This window comes from Centruroides sculpturatus, unplaced genomic scaffold (genome assembly GCF_000671375.1).
Source record: "Centruroides sculpturatus isolate CEXI.00-Female unplaced genomic scaffold, Cexi_2.0 scaffold340, whole genome shotgun sequence".
In the NCBI taxonomy this organism is placed as follows: domain Eukaryota; kingdom Metazoa; phylum Arthropoda; class Arachnida; order Scorpiones; family Buthidae; genus Centruroides; species Centruroides sculpturatus.
In genome coordinates, this window is record NW_019384518.1 from 371,902 (window position 1) to 396,858 (window position 24,957).

At 30.7% G+C, this 24,957-nt stretch overlaps 2 protein-coding genes across 4 annotated transcripts; one reads left to right on the forward strand and one right to left on the reverse strand.

The window, feature by feature from the left end:
- On the forward strand, nt 1-6,771 carry LOC111622652 (fas apoptotic inhibitory molecule 1-like). Of its 2 annotated transcripts, XM_023365069.1 has the most exons (6): nt 1-250; nt 367-479; nt 5,217-5,370; nt 5,462-5,684; nt 5,773-5,822; nt 6,165-6,771. In XM_023365069.1, the coding sequence occupies exons 3-6, from the start codon at nt 5,257-5,259 to the stop codon at nt 6,312-6,314; spliced, it is 537 nt and encodes a 178-aa protein (XP_023220837.1). In that variant the 5' UTR covers nt 1-250; nt 367-479; nt 5,217-5,256; the 3' UTR covers nt 6,315-6,771. The 2 variants fall into 2 exon arrangements, with proteins under 2 accessions (XP_023220837.1, XP_023220836.1); XM_023365068.1 differs by having other exon boundaries at nt 1-479.
- LOC111622651 (solute carrier family 25 member 40-like) lies at nt 3,940-24,957 on the reverse strand. 2 transcript variants are annotated; one of them, XM_023365066.1, is made up of 11 exons: nt 24,785-24,957; nt 22,941-23,110; nt 22,789-22,856; nt 22,570-22,700; nt 22,425-22,499; nt 22,249-22,347; nt 21,644-21,741; nt 21,482-21,572; nt 21,292-21,366; nt 7,088-7,213; nt 3,940-4,051 (listed from the first exon to the last, which is right to left on the reverse strand). In XM_023365066.1, exons 1-10 carry the CDS (start codon nt 24,888-24,890, stop codon nt 7,104-7,106), a joined length of 1,023 nt encoding a protein of 340 aa, XP_023220834.1. In that variant the 5' UTR covers nt 24,891-24,957; the 3' UTR covers nt 3,940-4,051; nt 7,088-7,103. The 2 variants fall into 2 exon arrangements, with proteins under 2 accessions (XP_023220834.1, XP_023220833.1); XM_023365065.1 differs by lacking the exon at nt 3,940-4,051 and having other exon boundaries at nt 6,826-7,213; nt 24,785-24,956.

Genomic DNA, 24,957 nt, shown 5'->3' on the forward strand with positions numbered 1-24,957 from the left:
AGTTTATATTACTGTTGCAGAATACGTTATATTCTGCAGATTTAATAGCCGTAGCGAAACTCGTGGGCAAACTTAAATTTCTAGTTAATTTCGTGGCATGTCTGTATATCTCCGGGGAGTAACACAAAAGAATTGTTTAAACGTCTGTCGACTAATAAAAGGTGTGTCGCCACGTCCTTGGATAATAGCCAACTGGTCGATCTCCACGTTACGTTCGTTTAGGATATAACGACGTCGACGGTTGATTATTGTAATTGTTTTTGCGTTAATTAATCCGATTATCGACGGAAAAAAAGAAAGAAAAAATAAATTAGCCGACATTTCCCGTGCATTTTTTCCGGATGTAAACTCTTCTTTCATTGGCAGATCGACTGGCCGTGTCGGAAAATCGACCTATAGTGCCTTCGATGTAACCGGCGGCTCACATTGGATGGAGGGTGGCGACTCGTCGCTATGGCCGACAGCTAATGCCTGTTTCGGTAAGGTTTCTTTTTATTTTAACCTTTCTTAGCTTTAATATTATCCTTTTCCCACCGAGAAAATGTACGAAATGTATCGAATTTACGAGAAATGAAAAATGCGACGCGGACTTTCCTCGCGCGTGCTTTGTTGTTGTAAACAAACAATTTCCTCGGCAGTTGTTTGGAGAATCCCACGTTGCTATGTAATCTGTCTTTTTTAAATTATGCAATCGGACGATCCGTCGGGATTTCACCCGCAGATACTAAGTTCCGAGCCGGTTGTAGCGTCACAATACGAAAGATACCACGCGTTGTTTCGGCTCCTGTTTTGACACAATGTCTAACACCGGATCGGTTTCGTCATAGAGTGAAATCGACGTGTTGTAGCCATTTAAACTTCGAGCTTTTTATATTAAAGTAATCTGAATTTTGATACGCACTGCGCTTCTACTGTTGTTTTCCTTTCTTCGTAATATAAACATCGTCTAACCTTTATGTAAAAAATTTATGAAATGATAACAATTAACCTTATACTTTTAAAAAAATTCTACCAAAATGCTTTATGGATGGTTTAGTTGATGCTTCCGAGCTTTCCCAAAGAGAACATTGTCAGATTATTTTATAACATCAATATATTTTGTGTTATAAGAAAAAAAGTGAAAGTATAGATAACAGGATAATGACGATGGTTTGGTTATACAAAATGAATGATATAAATTTCTGGGAAGGACGGTCGAGATAGAATGGAGAGTGAGAATCTGACGGGAAAGTCTAAGAGNAAGACGCACGCGATATCGAATTGGCTTAATTGTTAAAACGCGTTTCGCAAAAAGGCCGTTCGTGTATTTCTTCTTTGCCAACCAACGAACGAAATTGTTAAATCCTGTCGTTTATTCTCGTCAGAAAGTTACTGTTCGAGACTAAGTGAACTAAACTATGGAGCCCGGCACGCAGAATTTCCCGGGTCTGGTTCATCCGTCTTACACGTGAGCAATTCCCAGCGAGCGCAACACAGAATGCATTTGTCATTAAGACGAATTTTCAGACGGATACATTTTTTCTCATTTATACTATTATCTTATCATGTATTAATTTTAGTTTTACGATCTGTAATTTGCACTTTTATAAATTTTTCAATAATAACTCTGCCTAATAATAATAAGTTTGTGAAACGAAAATTAATTCTCTTCTTGCATATTTTTCTCGTGTCCGATACAACCCTCCATAATTGAACCCGGTAAAAATATAATGACTGTAAAAAGTGTAAAAGATTATTAATATTTTTATCTTAGAAAAACGAGTTTTAACGGGTGTTTTTATAAGACAATAAAGTTTTGTATGGAATGTAATCTGGACCAATTCAGCTGTAAAAATATTTTATAATATAGGAGAAGCTTAAGGTGTCCGATACTACCCGACCTTTCCCTATAACCCGATTTAATTTATCCAGATTTCTACTTAAAATCTGGATAAATTAAATCGAAAATAAAGTAATTATATTTTCGATTTATCCACATAATCTAATTTCAAATTATCTTATTAATTTTTTTATAAACCAAATATAATTCTTTCTTTATAACATGATATTTCGCAATTACGTTTTTTAATTTTATAACATTTTTTGACAGAAAAATGTTAAAAAGTTACAAAAATGCTTGAAAACGGTAAAACTACCTACTAACCAAGTAGATAAACCTCCTCCTCGCCGTAGTGCGACTCTAAAGCCTGGTACCCACATGCGGCAACGGACGACGGAAATCGTCGACGGAAACGGTTGCCGTTCCGTCGTCTTTCCGTGTCTCGTGTACTCACATGCGGAAATTACCCTACAATTGAAACGCGCCATCTGCCAGCCGTAAATATAAACAAGCTACTACAGTAGGTAGGCCACGTGCCAGTAGTCGAAAATGGCGTCTACCGGGATTGCTTTGTTATATCAATTAAACTTTTTAAGTTTGCCTTCGATCTTATCGCAAATAAAAAAACCTGAAAAACGAATAATTTGGATAGGGAAAATATTCTAAATCGTCGAAAGTTAGGAATATCGAATACTTTCGTCGCCGAATTACGCTTACTCCATTCCCAATACTTTACGCAGTAAGTCTATTTGACATTAATATTTAAATCGGATAGTAATACAGCGTATAAATGAAATATATTAGCGTATTAGTGTATAAATAAAGCTTTTTAGCTTGCCGACCGCCATAGTTTGAACGCTATCGTCCCACGTGATCTTTATGACGACATCGCTAAACGGTCCTCCTATTGGTCTAATTTTTGCCGTGCCGCTTTCCGNCACGTTGCTATGTAATTGTCTTTTTTAAATTATGCAATCGGACGATCCGTCGGGATTTCACCCGCAGATACTAAGTTCCGAGCCGGTTGTAGCGTCACAATACGAAAGATACCACGCGTTGTTTCGGCTCCTGTTTTGACACAATGTCTAACACCGGATCGGTTTCGTCATAGAGTGAAATCGACGTGTTGTAGCCATTTAAACTTCGAGCTTTTTATATTAAAGTAATCTGAATTTTGATACGCACTGCGCTTCTACTGTTGTTTTCCTTTCTTCGTAATATAAACATCGTCTAACCTTTATGTAAAAAATTTATGAAATGATAACAATTAACCTTATACTTTTAAAAAAATTCTACCAAAATGCTTTATGGATGGTTTAGTTGATGCTTCCGAGCTTTCCCAAAGAGAACATTGTCAGATTATTTTATAACATCAATATATTTTGTGTTATAAGAAAAAAAGTGAAAGTATAGATAACAGGATAATGACGATGGTTTGGTTATACAAAATGAATGATATAAATTTCTGGGAAGGACGGTCGAGATAGAATGGAGAGTGAGAATCTGACGGGAAAGTCTAAGAGGAGGGAACCGTAATAGAAAAATGTACAGATTGGAGAATGCCCGGAAGGACGACGATTAACGTGCTCCGTGTTGTTTTTCCCTCTGGCCTCTTCCCATCCGAGAAAGAATGGAAGGAGGACCGGAGTGGTAGACGGTCGGGAATGGGAAACTAAAGTTTGCAAGGCTTATTTTGAAAAGACGGTACAAGACTTAAAAAATATTACATTAATTGTCCAGACGTAAGACTGTCTTTGCTCGTAAACTTTGAATATAAGACAAATGTAAAATTTTGAAACATTTATTGTATAAATGGGAAAGATGAATCAAACAAAAGATGGCAAAATATTTGAAATACACAAAAAACAAAATTTCTGAACAAAACCCTGTTGCTATTTTTCAATTTAAAATCAATACAATTATTATAGAAAGAAATTGTCAAACTTGAAAAGTTTAATATTAGTTTTTAAATGTAATAATAAAAAGAAAATTTCTCTGCGACTCGAAATTATTTATTGATTTGAAGTACCGCATCAAAACGGTATTAAATACTTTATTACAAAAACAATTTTTAGACTCTGGAGCGTAAAAACTGAATTATTATTATTATTATATATAATTTTATACTTGGCAAAAGATGTGCATTAATGTCTTTTTTTTCTTGAAAATGTCCTGGCGTCGTCAAACCTATTTTATCTTTTTCTTTGCGTGCATCAATTTTTAATGCAGGATCTGCTAATTAATAAAACTAAAATTCAAATGAAGCAAAAATGTTTTGTGGAATAAAATTAAAATTTTTATGAGGTAATCTTAAATAAATCAATAGGTAATATTTATATATATATTGATATAAATTTTAAAAAAATAATCTACGTAATGCGTTCTGTTAGAAATTTATTTTGTACCGGAAAGAAAATTGATGCAATTTTTCCGTTACTCGGAGTTAAAAAAAAAAGCATATAAAGAGGGCAATTAAAATAAAATAGAAGTACTGTATTTACTGCTTAATTTTGTATTAAATTTCCAAAAAATTTAATATAAAATGATTAGATTTGATGAAAAAATTTAATTAAAATTTGGTTAATTTACATATTTTCTAATGCGAAGGTTTGGAGCCATAAACATTCTTTAAATGAAAAATTAATGATTTAGTTATTTTTAGATTTTTGCACAAAACTAGAATAATAATGTAAACAAAATTTTTTAAATATCGTGTGAATATCTTCAAAGTTTCGGCAGGGAAATTGCACTTGGCCGTTTTCTCGGAACCGCACCGCCACTGTTACAGGCAAATGATTTTAACGATTCCCTTTTATATTACGGACTGCCAGGTAGAGAAATTAGTAAATTAATACTAAAACCTTTTTTGTCTTCATATGTGAGAGAGTTAAATTTTATTTCTATAATTTTTACATGAAAGTTTAGTGATGACTAAATTCTAATATGTATAATTTTTCTCATTAGTTTAAGTGATAAAGAATTCGGTTTGTTTTCATAAGTAATTTTTAAAAAATTACTTATGAAACTGTAACAGAAACATTCATATTCTTCAGCTTTCTTAAAATTATAAATAATAGCTTTTTTAAAAAAAACTTGCAGCTATCGTTACAAATTAAAAATTGTATTTTCTTGTTTTATTCATGATCCTGTTGAATAATCTCCATATATATTAAAATTGTTTTATTGTTTTCTCTGTGAATATTCCATTTATCGAACCTTTTTGGCCCGAGTGCACGTCTAATGGTTTCTTTGCATGTTCGAAAGAAAGAAAGAATGCCAATGTACAATAACGTGTAGAAATGGGTATTTTTTAATGCAGGTTTATAGGTTAGCTTAGAGAGATAGAAGAATTAAGTTTAGTTTTATTGGGTCATTCACGAAAGGTTTCTCCTTTCAGGTCTTTGTGTCGTAGAGTCAAATGCACGATAACTACTGTCATGTCTTCAGATCTAATAGGGGTCTGGGAAGTCCGCCTGAGCGACAGGGTCCACAGGGTGGAATTCGAACACGGGACGGCGAGCGGAAGAAGAGTTTTAAGAGTAGACGGAAAAGTAGGCAAAATTAATTAAAGATTTTGTTTTAGTAGTGAAAAATATGATAAATAAAATTTTGTGAATATTTGTTTGTACCTTTTTATTGTAGGAAATCCTGAGAAGAGATTGGATGTTTCGACTGGTGGGATCTGAAACGTTTGAAATTGGCAAAACCAAATGCTGCATCAACATCAGACCGACCAATGGCTTCAATTACGAATATACCCTCAGCGTAAATGGTAGAGAATTACAGAAATTTCTGGAAACGCAATCGAAGATTTTGAAAACCTGGATACTGGACCTTGATGGCGAAGCTACACGAGTGGTTCTTGGTTAGATAATATATATTCCTCTAAAAATTATAAATACTTTTTATACAAATTAATGATGATATTATTATTATTTTTTTCACTGTTTTAGAGAAAGATACTTTAGATGTGTGGGTTAATGGTCAAAAAGTTGATACAGCTGTAAGTAAATGAATTATCTAAGTAATTGCCTTTGTACAATTAGTTAAAGAATTTTTTTTTATGATTTGATTAAAATTAATTTATTAATATTTGCTATCATTTAGAAAATATTAATATGGGTAATGAGCCAATCAATCCAATAATTCTATTATTTTAGTGATAATTTTATCAAAAGCACACTTAAAATATCATCATCATTTATTATTCATTTGACATTTCTTTTTTTTACTACTTTTGTTCAGTTCTATTATTAAAATTATTTTTTCTTCTAGAACAATTTAAATTTCTTTTTCTTAAATGGAATTTATACACTTGACAAACGATCTTTTTTATTTATCATAGGGAGAATTTGTCGAGGACGGCACCGAAACGCATTTCAGTCTCGGTTGCCACGAAGCATACATCAAGGCCATAAGCAGCGGTAAGAAGAAAGAAGGCATAATTCATGTTTTGATTGTGGACAATATGGAAATCCCAGAAAGTATAGAATGATAAATTGTTAAAATGCACTATTTTTAATTTGTGTTCGAAATGCGCTGCACATATCTTGCATTTGTCTATAGATATTTTTTTATTGTGCACGACGGTATTTTATACTCCGTTATTGGCCAGTTAGTGTTGCCAACTGATAAAGAAAGTGATGATTGTTGTTATATCTGCAATGTTTCAAAATATTTGAAAATCATAGGATAATATAGCATAAAATTCAAATTTCTAATTAGCTACCTCCTAACTGAACAAAAAGATCATATACATAGTCCATAAAACTTGAATATCTGTACAGATTTTTTTCCAAAAGCTATTTTTATTATTAAATGTGATTGCTCGAAGAGGCATGGCCGTCGCTCGTCTGGAACAACTCTCGCATGCTACGTAGACCAAAATATTCCGTCGGACATTTTGTATTTTATTTTTGGTTTATTGCACAAATAAATTGTTTCTTGACGGAAAAATAAAATATTTACATTTATTTTTAAGAATAAAAGTTTCTTACGAGCATTAAAGGAATCTGTTATTTTATTGAAACTTTTATTTCCTACCAACCATAGGAGGTAATTACTACCCATTATGAGTAAAGCATTGACAATTAATATTCAAACATGTTTTCAGTCAGGGTAACATTGGTTCTGGCAAACAATTTGGAATTTTAATTATGCTAAAATCATTTCATGATTGGAAAACTTTAATGCAAATTCTAAAATGCTTTTCTTTTTCTTAGATTAGTGATTAGAAAATGGTTAAAAATTATTAAAATTAAAGTTTACTTGATGTGACGTAGAGCTATCTTTTATGTTTTTTGTTATATTTATAAAAAAACTTCTTTCCGCTCTCGTAGGTCGTGATCATGATGGCACAGGCCGGCGCGACTTTCACCACTCGAGGAACCAGACCTGAAAGTAATTTTTCATTTCAGTATGAAACATTTTTGCAGCTAAAACATTAAGAGTAACAAAGTTAAAATTCTTATATAATAATGAAACTTACTTTGAAATGATTTTATTTACAGAAGAAAATGATAGTAAACATGCTGTCAGAATCAGGGAAACAATTGATTTTTTTTTCTTTTATAGTTTTTAGAGTAATTTTGAAAAGTACTATACCCATTTTCAAAAAATTATGAGACCTTTTTCAATTGTAACAAAGAAATCCATTTATATAAATAGGTGAAATTATTCAAAGGCTATGGTTGTCAACCTCATCACAATGAAGTAATAATTTAATACATGTCAAAAAATAAAATTTGTCCTTGTAATCAGCCAACTAAAGGCTAATATAAAGATATTAAAACCATCAAATGAAAGCTAAAAGTCCATGTAACTGGTGAGTAGGTCAACTAATAATTATACAGACTTCATATCAATTAAACATTTTAGGTACAATTACAAGATAAAAAAACATACATGACACTGACAGGGAAGTTGAACAGTGTCAATGGCTTGGAGTTTCTTTCTGCCGCAGCAATTCTTTGTTTTCTTCACAGCTTCATTTCTCTTGCACAATGCAAATTTTGTGGCTAGTATCTACCAGCCACAAAAAATGTATCGGGCAAGAGAGTTTTGTATTCACCTGAATTTTCTGGATACTGTATGCTGCTTGAAGTGAATCATAAACAATTATGTTGGGCTATCAGTTATTGCTCTTTGATTTTCTACAAGACACTTTAGTTGGCAGGGAAAACTCCACTTGACAACCACATTGCCATAGAAAAGCAAAAGTATCTGTATGCAAAACCTGAGTAAACATTTGCTGCTTGATTCATCAGGCACTGTATTAATTGTAATATGGTCCAGCTTTTTTGTCAGAGAGATGTCAAGGGGGACTGAAGAATTTCATCTTTATTTGCAGGAGCTATTCTGTTCTATCTACAAACACTTGTAAAATGTTAGACATGAAGTCATCTCGTAATGTTGGATTTGACTTGATGCTTAAATCAAAGCAACCTCACTAACTTTTTCATTTTGTAATCAAAGTAACTTTTAAGGGTTGGACATGATTTCAAAATCATTTATCATTTTCTTGCTCTTCAAGGTAATCTTATCTTCAATATTTCTTGTCTGTGATATTGATCTTTTAAAGGTTGGATGGACTTATCCAGTATAGTTTACTGTGCTCAAATTATGTTCAATTTTATTTTATAAACATGTCTGAATGTAGGAAAGGAAGTATTGGCTTGTTACTTTGATACACTTTCAGAAAGGATTAAAACTCAGATGCTATTGATTGAAAGAAACCCAGAATCACTTACATGCCTTATCCTTCAATTTGTAATTTTCGTTGGTTGGTGGCATTGACAGCTTTCCAACATACAACTACAAAAGTGCAGGTATACTAATGGTGCACACTGCCACAACTATGTTTTCAATCATAGCACAAAACTTCCTAGGAAATGTTGGAATGTGATTCCTGTAAGTTGTGCTTGTCTAAACAGGAAGACTTAAAAAAAAAAAAAAACAAACAAAAAAATACTATAAGCAGCATAAGAAAATCTGACAATTACACAAGTTGTGAGCAGTCTTGAAAGAGCAAAACAGTACATACAATAAACAGATTCCTATATCAAAGAGAGAAGGATTATCATCATCCTGTGGAAATTTCTTAGTATCACGAAAAAAATCAAGTAAAATAAAGAAAGGTGGGATTTCTCATGCTCAACTCTCTCTCTTCTTTCTCCTTGGCTAAATGCTTTGTGTATGGCTGTATCTTTCCTTCACTTTCAACAGTTTCAGATATATATGGGTGAGTTAACAGTAAACAAAACAGTTCTATGAGTACCAACAATGCTTCCAAAAGGTCACATGAAGTCGTATGGCTTAAAAATAATGGTCAAGTATCTTGTCTTGACTTCATTGTCACAGTAATGAACTCTAATATCCATTTGTCCCTTCCAAAAAATTTATTCAAGCTTTCATCAAACATCACAACAAAAGTCACTAGCCAACTTGTCTTGAAAGTATGGACCAAAACCATAAGCAAATTAGTTTGTCCTTTTCGATTTAAATTTTACTAGCATTTTGGCTGTTGCTGAATGCGAGTGGAAAGAATATCTGTGCAATTATGAATAGTTTGCAATGATGCATGGCATAAAACAACATTCAATGCCTAGATTAGTTCTACCCAGTTAGCTTACTTTTCTTACTGTTGCTATTGTTGACTGACAGACAATGTCAGTGGAAACACTAGATTGGCCAGTTGCTCAAGTTGGAACTTGGGTACTTGTGGTATATGTTCTTTTATCATTTATTGTTTGACATGAAAGCAACAATTTGATAATTTGGTGACTTCTGCTTCTCTCATGTTTTGTCCTTTGTCATCGTGTTGAGTGATTTGAGTAACTCCATCTTGTGCTCCATTTGGTCTTACATTTACACATCATACTTGGAATTTTGGGAACAGCAACTAGTTTAGCCACTACTCTTGGAAAGAACTTTTTCCAAGTGCAGTGGGATGCAATACAGGGCTCACCTTAAAAAGATGTGGGATGTTTGTATTTTTTGTGTGTTTCATAAAGAACTTATCAGGTTTCTAAAATGTGTATATTTGAAAAGGTTTTCCAATAAGTAAAAGACATCAAACAATAATATGCTCTCAAAAGTTTTGCATGCACATTTAAAAAGGTTGCCACCCCTAAGGTATGCAAATATGCAGAAAAAAAAAAAAAAAATAGGAAATACGAGATAGGAAATATTCATCTAATATCATTTTTTTCTTTTTGATATAGTCAACACAAATTTCTACCAAGAAAATTTTAATAAATCTGGAAACTAAAACACAACATTCTAGTGAAATTTCATATAATCCTGTAACAAAAAGCCATTCTGTACAAAATTAAATAAATTTGAATTTAAAATTGACCAATAAAATATCATAAACTTAGTTAAAAATGTATATTTATTTTATCTTCAATGTTTTTATATTAAAAAGTGCCAAAAAGCTTACTTTTGAAGATAGGGATGGGTTTTATAAAAAGATGTAAATGCAAATAATGAGTAAAATCATTAAAAGTGAAGGGGTGGGAAGATAAAGGGAGTTGTGACTATCTCCAATAGGGTCAGACTTAATCACCAAAATTTAATAGCATCAATCCCCTAATAAACAAACCTCCCTGCAAAATTTCAGAAATTTTTGACAAAAATCATGGGACTTAATTTTGTTCATCCTGTTTGAAGCTTAATGTGTCCCTCCCCACACACACATCCATACATAGAAATTACCCCCAAATCTTTTTGCATTTCTCAACATTTCAAGGTCCTGAGTCCAGAAATGAGAAAATCTCAAGGGGTCATTTTTTGACCAATCACCCTACTTTCCCTGTGTTATATATAATAGCCAGGAAAGTAAAATTTATGACAAAGTGGGTGATCGGTTAAAAATCTTTCACAAAAGTGTTCATTATGTTTGGACAAAGAACACCTCACAGAAAAAAATAAAAAGAAGCGACTTAAGGGAAGACCAATCAATATTCATTATTTTGTCTTCAGGCAACAATTCGAAACTTTCCAGAGCACGGGAGACGTAAACATTGACGCACAACCCAGTATATACTTATCAGATAGTATTCCTCTGAACTTTGAAACTCTCTCTTGTAATTCTAGCCATTTATTGTATTTGCAAGACTGTCTGGTTGACACTTGTTAAGTTTTATGTCGGTTTTTATTTTTGAAAGGTGAGAGTATAATAGTAAAGATAGAGAGTGGGCAGATGTCTAATGTTGCTGGTCAGTATAGCTTTAACAGGTCTACAGTAGGCTACAGTTCAATCTTATCTAAGAAAGATACTGTATAATTAAGAAGACTCAAGCAGCTAAAGGAGTAACAAGAATCACATCTGAGAGCTCATAATGGAACATGAAATGGATCTGATGACAGAAGAACTCTTGAATGAAGAACACCAAGAAACTCGACTAGATATGTTTTCTTCTAAAAATGAGGATTAATGCCAATATCTGCTCTTAAACGTCTTTTGAAAAAGTGGGAGGATGTCAGAACAATTGTTTTAGAATGGCAGCCAAACCAATTACTTCTGAAAAATCATGAAGAAGACAGAAAAGCAATCGAAACTTTAACTCCCACAAACAGAAAAAACACAACTAATAAAAATGCAAGACCGTGTATATATGTATTTTTATTATTACATATGAATAAATGTAGTAAAAAAGTATATATTTTTTATTTTTTTGGGGTCTCCAGAACAAATTAATCAAATTTCCATAAAAAGCTATGGTAAATCAATAATTGGTTAACAAACAATTTGGATAGCGAACAAAGTCTTGGAACAGATTATGTTCATTAATCGATCATCCACTGTATTTTGATTAAGCAAAATGTTTATGCTGACCAACAGTTAACACTACTTACTTTCCTATTATTGCTCATTAAAAGCCTACTTCACCAAATTAATTTTATATGTGTGATTTACAAGTAAATAATTGGCAAAAGACAGTTGGATTAAAAAACTTGCATTAAATATCAATCTCCATATTGTGTAGGTAGAAAAATTAAAAAATTCAATAAACAGAGTCGGGTGGTATTTCAATTGAATACCGGCTTCTCTGGACAGCATACTCAAATTGACTGAACTCCAAAAATATACCATAACCGAATTTATGTTGTCAAATCTGTAAAACAAGAATCGTATAAGGAACATATTTAAGTTTTTCTTATTGAACATATTACCTTCCATTGTTTTTTGAGTTATCTCTCTAGCATTAAAAGAGTAATGCAATAACAGGAGAGTACCATGGTAACCTTACAGACGAATTATACAAAAGTCTATTTAAGGAGATCAAAATTTACAAATAAAAATTCATCTTTTGTGAAGATGCTCTTGTGGAAATGTTATCAAGATTGGAAAAATTGACAACTAAGTACAATTTGCCATCACAAACCTTATTTACCCAATTTAACTTGGCCTGATTTCTATGAATTCCAATTCTGAAAAGTTAATTGCCAGAAAGAAATTTTTGTCACAGGATGAGGTGATGTCGGTGACACTGTTATTTTGCAGAATTTTCGAATCTGTACTTCGGAGACGGCCTAATGGCTCGAGAGCACCGTCGGGAGACTACATCAAAAAATAAAATAATTTTGGTACATATAAACTGCTTTCCCGTTCCATTCCGAGAACTTTTTGAACAATCCGATTACAAACATAGAATTTTAAAAATCCCGACGGAATTTATTCTTCTATTTATAATTTCAATTTTTGTAATATTTCAAATAAATTCTGTTAGATTTTTAATATAATTACAATGTGGTTCCTAGAAAAACTCATATCAATTCAAATTTCTTTTACATTTAAGAAAGACACATTTTTACCTTTCTAAAGAAAACAATTTAATATTGCTTGTTTTGTAATTTTTAATTCAAAGATAGGTAATTACTACAAAATCAAAATCTCATTACCAAATTAATATAATTAAAAATAAAGGTATTGATTTAGATCAAGAGAATAATTTAAACAAACATGAGTCAAATTTTTTAATCTAATCCAATTGTCTTTGTGAGATAATTAACATAGATATTTTATTTTTATTAGTTTGTGACAGACTTTTGCTCAAGTTATCCATATTTCTGTTGCTTGCTTTTATGTTACATATCTGGAATCCATAGGATTCCAGATATGTAACATAAAAGCATAAAAGCACTGTATAGATATCTTTTTATTTAAATCATAGGATTTAAATAAAAAGATATCTATACAGTGTGTCACAAAAGTATAGATAATCAACATTTTACTACTATTCAGAATTGTTAGGAATTTAAGAGAAACGAGAATAATTTGTATATTCAAATTAATTTTAAAATTATTAAAAATCAGTGTAAAGATCATTATATTAATAATTTAACCAAAAAAAAATGTTTTTGGCTGTCCCAAAAGTATAGATAATAAAACAGAATTGTAAAATTTCAAGCATAAGAAACTTAAAACTACAAAAATAATAATAAATATCATCAAGTAACAATTTGAATATTGAATCAAAACTTTTCAAGACCCAAAATCACATATCAAAGGAATGATAATCAAATTGTGCACCTTGCATCACAACAGGATAAATCAGTTCGTCAAATTTTGTTTGAAAGTGAATTAAAAATATCAAAAAGCATTTTTTCTCGAAGAAGTTCAGCAGTTCCACATATAAAATTTGTGCCATGATGAAAAAACCACAACTAATAAAACACAAATTGGCAAGAATGCAGTGGGCTAAAGATCACATGCCATGGAATGACCAATGACGCGTTTCTTTTCGGTGACAAAAAGAAATTTGATTTCGACAGCCTAATTACTGGCATAAAATTAGGAAAGAAGAGTGCAGTTTTTCAGCATGCAAAAGGGTGGTGGTTCTGTTACGGTATGGGGCTGCTTTGGATTTAATGGTTTATCAAATTTAGTGATTTTAACTGGTAGACAATCATCTAAAAATTATCAAGAAACCCTAAAAAATAATTTAATACTTTTTGGAGAAAAAACTGGAGGACCTGATTGAATTTTCCAACAGGACAATACCAGTATTCATTGTTCACACTTGACAACTACGTGACCAGCAAGAAGCCCGGACATATCCAATCGAGAATGTGTGGGTGCATTCGTACTTGAAAAATTTATGCTAAAAGCAGGCATTTTATGAGTGTTTCCGAGCTGAAACAGGAAATCATTGAGTGCTGGTTTCAAATGGATCCAGAAATCCAAAAAAAGCAGTTCTATTTTGTATTAAAACAATTTCATCAATTTATACTATGAACTATTGCTCAAAGTTTAAATTTATCTATATTTTTGGGACATCGGAACAAAAACAAGTATTTTGTGTTTAACACTTTATGTAACTGTCAAATATTGTAAAAACATTCACTTATTCACTTTTAAAACAATGTAATTTGTGCCATTGACAAGCCTTTTTAAGTTCAACTTCTTTGGCAAACATAAAAAAGTTTTTGACAGAATTCTCGGCTTTGAAACTCAATTATCTTCATAAAACAAGCTTTGTATAATTATTCATTCTATAAAATATCTTGCAAAGAAATTCAAGCACAAAAACATCCCTAACTTATCTTTAAGGATGGTTTTGCTGCTCAAATTACAAGGTTTTTGTATAGTGGCTTTGACTATTCTTTCTAATTTTTGCTAAGATTCAACTTAAATTCCAGATTACCATTACCTAGGATATAAATTACAGAATACAGATTTTAGACAACTTTCTGAAGTTTACAAAACTGATTTCCATAAAAGAAATTCGTTTTGTAACAACAATTATACTTTGCACTTACACAGATAAAACCAAAACTTTTATAAATACATCTTACAATTAAATATAAATTTGTATAAATGTATTTACACAAATACATTTATACAAATTTAGCCACATATTTTGTATTCTATTTTTACTAGTTGTTTGCTTAAAAGTGTTAATTATGTACTTTTAAAATTGTTCTTTACCTCAAAATCCAAAGATCTTTAGTACCTCAAATGAATATCTCAGTATCTAAAGAAAACTTACTATTAAAAGTGGAAATGTTTTTTACAGATTTTCATAATTAATTCTTCTTTTTAAGATTCTAATTATTAACCTTTTTGATATAATTATTTAATTTAGTTTAAAATGAAATGAACATTGTAATTATATTAATTTTACTTATATTAATTTAACTCTAACCAAGATTGTTTTATTTAATTAAAAACTACTAAAACATTGTGTAACTTTGTCATATTGCAATAGAACTGAAGTGGAGCTGGAAGGAAAAAAGTGACCTTTGCACCCGTTAGGCACAGAAGAGGTGATACTTGTACGGTACCTGATGGATGTAGACAAGTGAACTTTGCACTTGCCACCACAAAAGAGGCTATCCTTGTACCTGCAGGCCATGGGAGATGATCCAAGAACAAAACAATCAATAGTCATTGCTTTGTTCTTGTGTTTTGTTTGTTTTTTCGCACTTATTTTCCATTAGGCACACCTCACTGTTTTTATTTTTTACTTCTAAGCCTAAATTATCTTAAGTGTGCGTGTCACATCAGAGAGAGTGGACATTGTCACTGTAATAATACCATTGTATATCAAAAATGAAGTCATGGACCCCCACTTTTTTTATTGCATTTTTCGATTCTGCATTGCAATTAATGGAAAATGGCAAAGTTTAATCAAAATCTATCAAATGGATTTTGAGAACAAACACAATTCTGTAAGCCTTGTAGAAGAAGCTTTGCTAACAGTCCACTTCAATAAATAACTATAATAAAATCTAATTAGTACTTTACATTTAAATACAGTGTCTAGTAACAGCAGCCAACATAAAAATTGAAGTGCCATATAATTATATGTATGTAAGAAACTTTATCAATCACAAATGTATAGAATAAAGAAAAATAATTGTACAGTACCTACTGAAAATAATTATTTGAAGTCATAACATTATTATTGACAATTTTCCTTATTAAATTTAATCTTTTGATTAATGGGCATAAAATTTGTGCTATAATTTGATATTTCTTCTCTCAATATCTCCAATTTTTATTTATTTATTATTTACTTACATCCACTAAGTATTGCTATGAGTTTACCACCACAACATAACAATTAGGAAATGACAAAGAAAATTAATTTCAAATCAGTCTAGGAAGAATGTAGATAAACATGTGTGTTGAAAGTAACACATTGAAGTACCTATGAAATAACAACTAATCAAAATATCTCAAGATTTATATAGACTCAAAGCAAGGTGAATTCCAATTTGAAATCTTGTTAAGAAGCGACGGAACCACTGCTGACCATACGGGCATGCAGTAATTGACCGGGTATCGACAATCAGTGAAGACGAGATATCTGAAAATTGAGTGTGACAAAACTAAGTTACAGTGAAGCCACAAGATTCGCCTTCCAATAACTAAATTATTTACTAGTTTACCAAATTGGTGTTTAAATGTTAATTTTGCTAATAGAATAACATTTACATTAAAGACAGAATTATGTTTATTAATATCAATAATAATTGCTTCTTCCTGACATTTCTATCCATTGTTCATAGGCCTTACATCCTCAAGTAAATAAACTGAAATACAATTTGACATTGTGAGATTTCTGAATAAAATAATAAACAGGATGACGTAATCATTACAGAATCTTGTTTAATATATCTTCTTTACTTTCTCCACATATCCTTTTCTCTACTTAATTATAAACATTAAGTTTTTTTTTTGTTTGGATATCTCACAATCTTCCATAGTTAAACAAAAAAACTATTTAATATCCTACGACTTAAACTTTAGGGCAGTATATGATCTTGTCTGTTAAAGATAAATGAACGATAAGAATTTTCAAGCATTTTCAATCTAAAAATATTAACATGATGTGTATGTCAATTCCTTTGTCTTTTGTGCCATTTACCACAGCAGATATCAAATTATAAACAGAAACAATTACAATTTTCATTGTGAATTCGATTAGATTAGAAATTCATTCATATTTTTCAAAACAAAAAAAAAGTTAATTCATACAGCACTACCCTTACTTTTCAGAAGCACTTTTGAGATTGAAAACACTTCTTTAATTGAAAAAGTATTGCTGAGAAGTAGAGATGTTGGTGTTTGAGTAATTTACATTTTTCCAGTTTCACAGTTTCATCTTTTAAATGAATAAGTTAACTCAATCTTTCTAATACAGAAGAACCCACTCATTGTACACAGTTTGGGCTTGCCTATATTGATAATGATAACCAAAAGCATTAAACAGGGCAAGCAATTAAGATTACAATAAGTGAAAATTTTGGTTTCATTGACTTTGAAATCATAGAGGGAAGTGTTACACTTAAATGGAATAACTTTGAAACATCATATTGCACTACATAACATGCAAATTTTCAAATATTACTGCATGTTTCTGGTTCCATAGTATTATCTGCATTAAATGCTTATTTTCAGGTAGGGAACTATTTAAATTTTCCCACAAAGGAATGATTTGGGACAGCTTCAGCTTCTTAATGAACATAAGTCACCGTTCCCACTGAATTCAAATATTTTTTATGGATCAAACAATATTTAAAATGATACATTTTCCAACTTTATATAATTTTTAATGGATTGAAGGATAATTCAAAGTATACATTTTCATTCCAATTTGTTAAAATCAAATCTTATGCATGCTTAGTATTAACAATGCCTTCCAGTTCAGCTAAAAGTATTTTACACTTATATCACACTGCCTTTGTCTTGCAATTGTGTAACTATATCCTCCCAATATCTTATTTCTAGCACTCTTGTCCTATGCATTAATGATGTTTAGATGCATTTTTAAGATGTAAATGAAATACTGCTCCAAAATTCTTATATTTTTAATTCCATACTGGCTTCTAAGTATTACGAGTTGTTTTCAACATACTTCTAATTCTTTTTCTGAGCCTACTGTATTAAAATTGTGCTATTTGTTAGGTATCTGGTAATGGATTTGAAATGCTCTTTGATGTTGAGAGTCATTGATCTGTAAATGGATCCTATGTAGAAAAATTTGTTACTCTCAGCAAATTTTCAACACTTTTTACATTAATAAGATGTTTTACATCTTTAAACTTTTGAAGTATTAATAGTTTCATTCAATTCTTTACAATATCACGAGGGAATTATTTGAACAAGTTTCAACAAGTGCTTTATCTGTAATATTAATATGCCAAGAAACAAACAATTCTCTGACAATGATATAGTTTACATTTAGGAAAGAAAAGCAGAAGGTGATACAGTTAATCAAATTGCTAAACAAATTCATGTCTGCTTCAGGAATACATAAAGTTATTAAAAATAGTGAAAATTTCATACCTAAACCAAGAACTGAAAGACCAAAAGTGACTACTGAATGTGATGAAAGGAGAATTTAAAGCTTGCTTCAAATTCTACAATATCTGTTTGAAAAACTGTCGTAAATTTGGATCATAATATATGTACTATATGGCACCATTCATAATGTATTAAAACTATCAACAACAACACAAGAATGGCCAAACATCCTCCCTTAAAACCAAAATACATTGAGGCAAGATTAGACTAGGCAAGAAAATACATGTTGTAGAAAAAACAATGGAAAGGTGTAGTGTCTAGTGATGGAAAAAAAGTGGAATTTAGATGGCCCTGATGAGTGGGCCTTCTATTGGCAAGAACTCTAAAAGTATCCAAAATATGTTTCAGTAGAGAACAAGCAGCCTGGACCTGAACCAACCTGAACCCTATTGAAAATCTTTGGGGCATTATATCTACACAGATATATGCCTATTGCAAGCAGTACTCAACCATACATAATCTAAAATCTGAAAATGAAAAGTGTTGGAATAATTTACCAGATAAAACCATTAAAAATTTTATTTTAACAATGGAAAATAGAGTTTTTGAATTAATTTCATGTAAAGGGAAGTTAATTAAATATTAAGCATAAAATGTATTAACTATTTTCAACAAATATCATTGTTTTGTAAAATTATCTAAATTTTTAGACACACATTGTTTCAGTTTTTAAAAATTTTTTAAACAAATTATCATTTAAAGTTCTTCTAAACAATAAGAATTATTAATTGATGTATTAAAAACATTTATATTACATAAAAATATTTATAAATTGTATTGTCCAAGTTAGTACCATACCAACTTGGACAATGTTGATATTGTAAACTCTGACAATTTTCATCCATTAATCTGTTAACCAAGGGTATAACGTATTATTATATACAAATTTTACAATAATTTCAACGAAAGTTAAAAATTAAATGTGTAAATAAAACAAACAATTTTATAAGGTATAAATTTAGATTGAAAGTAGCATATATAAAATAAATTTGCTTATTTATTATTGCATCAACAACAGATTACTTAATAGTGCATCTACTTGTATAACAACTAAAAATCTATCACATATTTAATTTCTCAGAAAATGCCTTAAGAATATTTATTATTATTTTACATTTCCTAAAAATTCTCTGTAACTTATTTATATACAAGTAATAAAAAAACTAAAAAATGATTAACAAAAATTTAAGAATCTCGATTTAGAAAAATTATACAATTTAACTTAATCTAAATTTCATTTAACAGTAAAACAAAATATGTAAACTATTAAAAAATTTTAGAATAATAGTAGTTTTATTATGACTATACTATCATAATTAGTGAATTTAAGAGCATCATAAATAAAAATAATATAATAAGTAAATGAAACAATAATGAAAGTTTAGAAGAATCACAGAAAAAGCTATTTTGTGGATTATATATGTATCATTCACAAGGCCTGTTTGATAGAGAGATAGACAACAAAATGTAATTCTTTCAATAGCCATTCGTGTTTTAATGATTTTCATCTGCACAACTTTTAATGTTTTAATTTGCTACAGCATCAGCAATCTAAAGCTATAATCTAGGGAATTACAACTGTAATCCATTAGAGTTTGGCTTTTAATTGTTAAGTCTGTAACTAAAAAAATATTCATTCACATAACTAGTTCTGTATTATATATTTCGAAAGATTAATACTGCCATGTGTTCAATATTTTTGTAATGGTGTTAGGAAATGATGTAATAAATACTGGAAATGGGTTTGCAATGACTGACTGAAATAAATTTTTGTAAAAAGCTTTGTTTCCTGTGATTAAAAAAAAATATAGTTAAATAAGTATTTTTTAATTTTATCAATACTTAACAAAGCAAAAATAATAACTTCTCTGTTAATGAAATTTGTTAATGCCATATTATTTTATGCTATAACTTAAATAATTTAGTATTCTGGTACTTTTGAAACCGTGCTTGTAGTTATTAGTAGTAATTCAAACACAAATAATTATCGTATTTATGCAACACGTATCAACTGAAAAAAACTTGATGATGAGTATTGCCAAGTGCCTGAAGATAAATACGATAATTATTTGTGTTTGAATTTGACTGAATAAAACTTGATGATGAGTATTGCCAAGTGCCTGAAGATAAATACGATAATTATTTGTATTTGAATTACTACTAACAACCAGTAAACATAAGCAATGAAACCTGTGGTTTTTAATATCTTGATAACCTGTAATTAAAAAGTTGGCTGAAGAGGGGCAATAAATGCCCGAAACGTGTGTAATAACAACACGTATCAACTGAAAAAAACTTGATGATGAGTATTGCCAAGTGCCTGAAGATAAATACGATAATTATTTGTGTTTGAATTACTATTAAATAATTTATAATTAGACATCTAAAAGAATTTATACTAAAAACAGACATTTGGATGATCATGTATTAAAAATTATATTAAATTACGAATATAGTCCTAAATAATCTGGCATTAAGTGATTAGATTTATATAGATAATAAGATATTTTTATTTAGTTTTATTTAAACAAAATGTCTATATTAATTCCTTAATAAAAAAAAATAACTGAAATTTTAAAATGGAATATATGCAACTCATATAATGAAACATAACTTTGCGCTATCAATACAAAACACAGGATTAAACAACTATAATTCATTTTGAGAATTAAGCATTATGCATTACATCAAAAAATAACAGTAAATTTATAATTCTAATAATAATTAATTGTGTAAATGAGAATTATTCCATAAAACATTTTTACTTGCAAAACTCATTTATAGTGTCTTACTTTATGTATACGTGTTCTTAGATATTTGATGCATAGAGAGAATATAGAACCAATAAAGAAAATAGGTAGTAGGGAATAGATCACAGGGAAGACAGATGAGATGAAGACATAAAATAAAAAATGACGTGATAAAGAAAGAATTGATAGATGATGATGGACGAGAAAGACACAGATAGTGCTGATTCATCAAGGCAGCTGATCATTAAACTTTGGAATAGGAAGATATTTATGTTTAAAAGCTGTCATCAGTCTGAAATATACTACAATCACCTCGATTGCTTTACTGTCAATTTAAAAATTTAAGTTTTATTTACAGAGCAAACTCTGTAAATAAAACTTTTTGAAACTATCAAATAAAATACCTGCAAACAGAGCAGTAGGTCCTCTTTTCCGGTATAGATTTTTCATTAATTCATATGTTGAAGCATTTGCTTGTTCTGCAATTAATGAAAATTATTATTATTTAAATGAATTAGATAATAAATTCAAATTTAATAATTATTATTAACTAATAAAATTTTTTTATAAACAGTATAATTATCTGTTCTTAACTTGAACTGGTTTTTAATGCTTCTATTTCTCCCAACTCTATCTGACGATGCGTCTTGATAACATCAAAAGGTAAAGTCAAAACGGCTGCTATCTTAAGAATAGAAATTATTGTTTTTTAAATAATAAATTATTGTTTTTGAGATAGCTAATAATTTGGCTTACTGTTCCAGAAATGGCTCCTGCCATAAAAGAAAACCAAGTGGCAGGTTTCTGTTGATTGTAAGTGTGCTTGAAAGATTCATAAACACCCCAATATATCGCTACAGAAATTATTATTATTTAAGAAAAAACATATTTCTATTTTCCTATTTTACTTTTTGAATTAAATAATTAAACAAACTAAATATTAGTACAATTTATAAGCATAAAAAAAATTTCTAAGCTTTAATAAATAAAATGTTTTTGAAGTTATCATCAGCTTCATGTTTAAATTTGTTATTTTAAATTTATTTCTTACAAACAAAAATTTTAAGATTTTGTTAAATTTCTAATAATTATAGTGCCATTTCCTTTCATTTCCTTCTTGTTTATTTAGAAATCTAAAACAACTCCTCAGTTAAAGAAATACTAAATTAGATCATAGATGAATGTTTTCAAGAATCATTTTGGAAACATTCATCTACAATCTAATTTAGAACTTCTTTAACTGAAGGGTTCTATAATTTCAATTATTTTATAATGCAGACATGTAAAACTATAAATAATAAATTTTCATTTGTTTTCGTTCAGATTCTATAGAAATATAATTTTCAAATATCTAAATTTACCCGAAAATGGAACGTCTCTTAAAATTGTAGGCACCCATCCTCTGTACAGAGATCCAATTCCTTCGGCCTGAACCTGCATTTTAACTGCTGTAGTTAGTTCTAAATGAAAAGTAAACTATTTAATTTAAAATTATATTATTTATACTCTTTCATATTCTGTTAATTTATTTACATACCAACATAACTGTACTTTTTAGACTGCATTTTTGTTCTGATTAATTCTAAAGGGCTGATCACAGAGACAGAAACAACTGTAAATTAGAATGATAGAAGAATTATATAACAAATTTTTATTTATCTAATTCTTGAAATTCTCCTTACCTCTGGCCAAACTGCCCGCAACCGCAGGTATCCAGAGCGGCGGAGACGATCTGTTAAAGTAGTTGGTCAGTCTCTCGCGAATCTGATCGTACATGGTAAAATAGACGACGGTGGCCGGAATTGCCATAACGCTATTGAAATTTTTTAAATTATTTGAAAAATAAATCTGAGTTATGTTAAAAAATTCACAAAAATTGAATATATTTATGTTGTATGTACAGTGTAGGCGGAAGTCCACTCCACAGAGAAAACATTCCTTCGTTTCTAGAAATTTTAATTAAAGCATCCTAAATCAAAACAAATTACATAAATGAATATTTCAAAATTAATTAAAGTAATTAATTGATTAATATTTATGAAATTTAACTTACGACCGTTCCCGTAAAATGGCCCGGCCTCTGATACCACTGCATCTGCGTGCCATTGTTAGGGCAAAAGCAGGTGTGTTCCATTAAACCATTACAGTACAGAAAGCACTTTCGCTTCAGAAATTCCTTTTGCTGAGCTTGAAGACGAATTTTCACTACATCAAGTGGCGTCACTAATAAACAGAATACAAAATACATCTTTCTTTCAGATTATACAAATTTCAATAAATGTGCAAATATTACTTCAGAATCACATTTGACAAAGAATCTAAGATGGAAGAATCTACAAGTTAGTACATTTACTCCAATGTAAAATACATATTTTTCAGATTTTAGCATCTCTGAAAATAGGATGCATCTTAAATTCAAGTAAATACTGTATATTCAAATATACTAATATCAATTTTACTTGTCACATTCAAGTAAAAAACTGTTACAAATTAAAACTCAAAACACAAAATGACATTAGAGAATAAGAAACCATACGAACACAAAAAATCAAATTATACTGTAAAATATGTACTGATGTTTATAGCAATAAAAAATACCAATCCAATATTTTATAATCATTTGCAAGTTTGAAGTCTGTGCAATGCTTAATTTGGTTACATATAGTACCTACTTCTTTTAAAATAACTTTTTGCAAAAATATAGTCTCAAATTCATAGCTTTTTAGCATTGTTCTTTTACATTTTTTTCTTAAACTTAAAAGTATAAGAAAAGAATCTAAATACTTTTAGAAATATTGTTTTTTAAAAGATGAAAATATGGGTAGGGTGCAATATTTACACTCTGACTTGCGCAACAAATCACGAAACAGAAACAAATTGAGCTTTAACTTAAACTTTAAATCTGCAGGTTAACATAAATATTCCAATAACTAAGATACAGAACTTCATAAAAGGTTCACCAGGATCAAATTTATTTTTTAAGTTTTAACTAAAACCAATGCTCCGTACTTTGAAAACGATAAGCATCGACAGCAGTTTTAAAATATCCGACGAAAGAGAGCTTCGGCATCCCAAAAAAGCACGATCGTGGAAATTCTCGCAACGTTAAATGCGTACTAACGAAAACTCAAAACTGGAACTGAATTTTAATTTAAGAATATAAAATTGAAATTCCATTTCAAGTTTATAAATTTTTATGGCAAAGTATCAAAATCAAAATTTGTTTCTACATTCTTATAAGGCTTATATCGATCTAGCGGTACAATTACGTCTCTGAACGAGACGGTCGGGACCCGGCGGGAGCCGTAGACCACACCAACGGGAACTAGGAAGTCAAAGGAACCGTACCTCGACGCGCGACCCCAGCAAGGTAAGACCGCCGAAATCGGCCCGCTTTCGGGTCACGGATAATCGGGAGTCGCAAGACCACAACATTCGACTACTCGGCCCGGGCGACTACGCCAACTTCGAATAGCCCACTCGACATTATATAGTTTTAGGGGAACAAGGAGACTCGCCCCGGGTGGATGCCGAGATACGAACGACCACGCGAGGCACGTCCGACGAGACCGGCCTGCCGTCGTCGCCTCGACCGACACGGGCAGCGTATCAATCGGAGAGAAATCTGACCTTTGGAGGCAAATATCTGGCGAAGGGTCGCACGTACGTGTACGGTTCCATTAACATTTTGCTGGTACAAGGAGGTATCTTGAGAGAGCAAAATTAGAAAAAAACGCCCCATGTATAAAGGATGGACTTTTACCATAAAATGATCCCCATAGACGAAACAAAACTCTAACACACATGCAAACATTGCCAGACTCAATTATTATAGTATGGGAAAGGTTATCATATATTTATAATGGTAAATCCACGAACACGTTACGCTATACTCACCGAAAACAGAAGTGATAAAAGCTCCCGCACAAGAAGATATCATCTGTTGAGAGGGAGTTATAGAATTCGTCTTCTCGCTCGACTTCGATACGATTTTCTCGCTCATCCTCCACGATCACGTGTACCCGTTGGGCGCCATTTGCACTCCCACATTGCGTCATTCCACCGCCTTT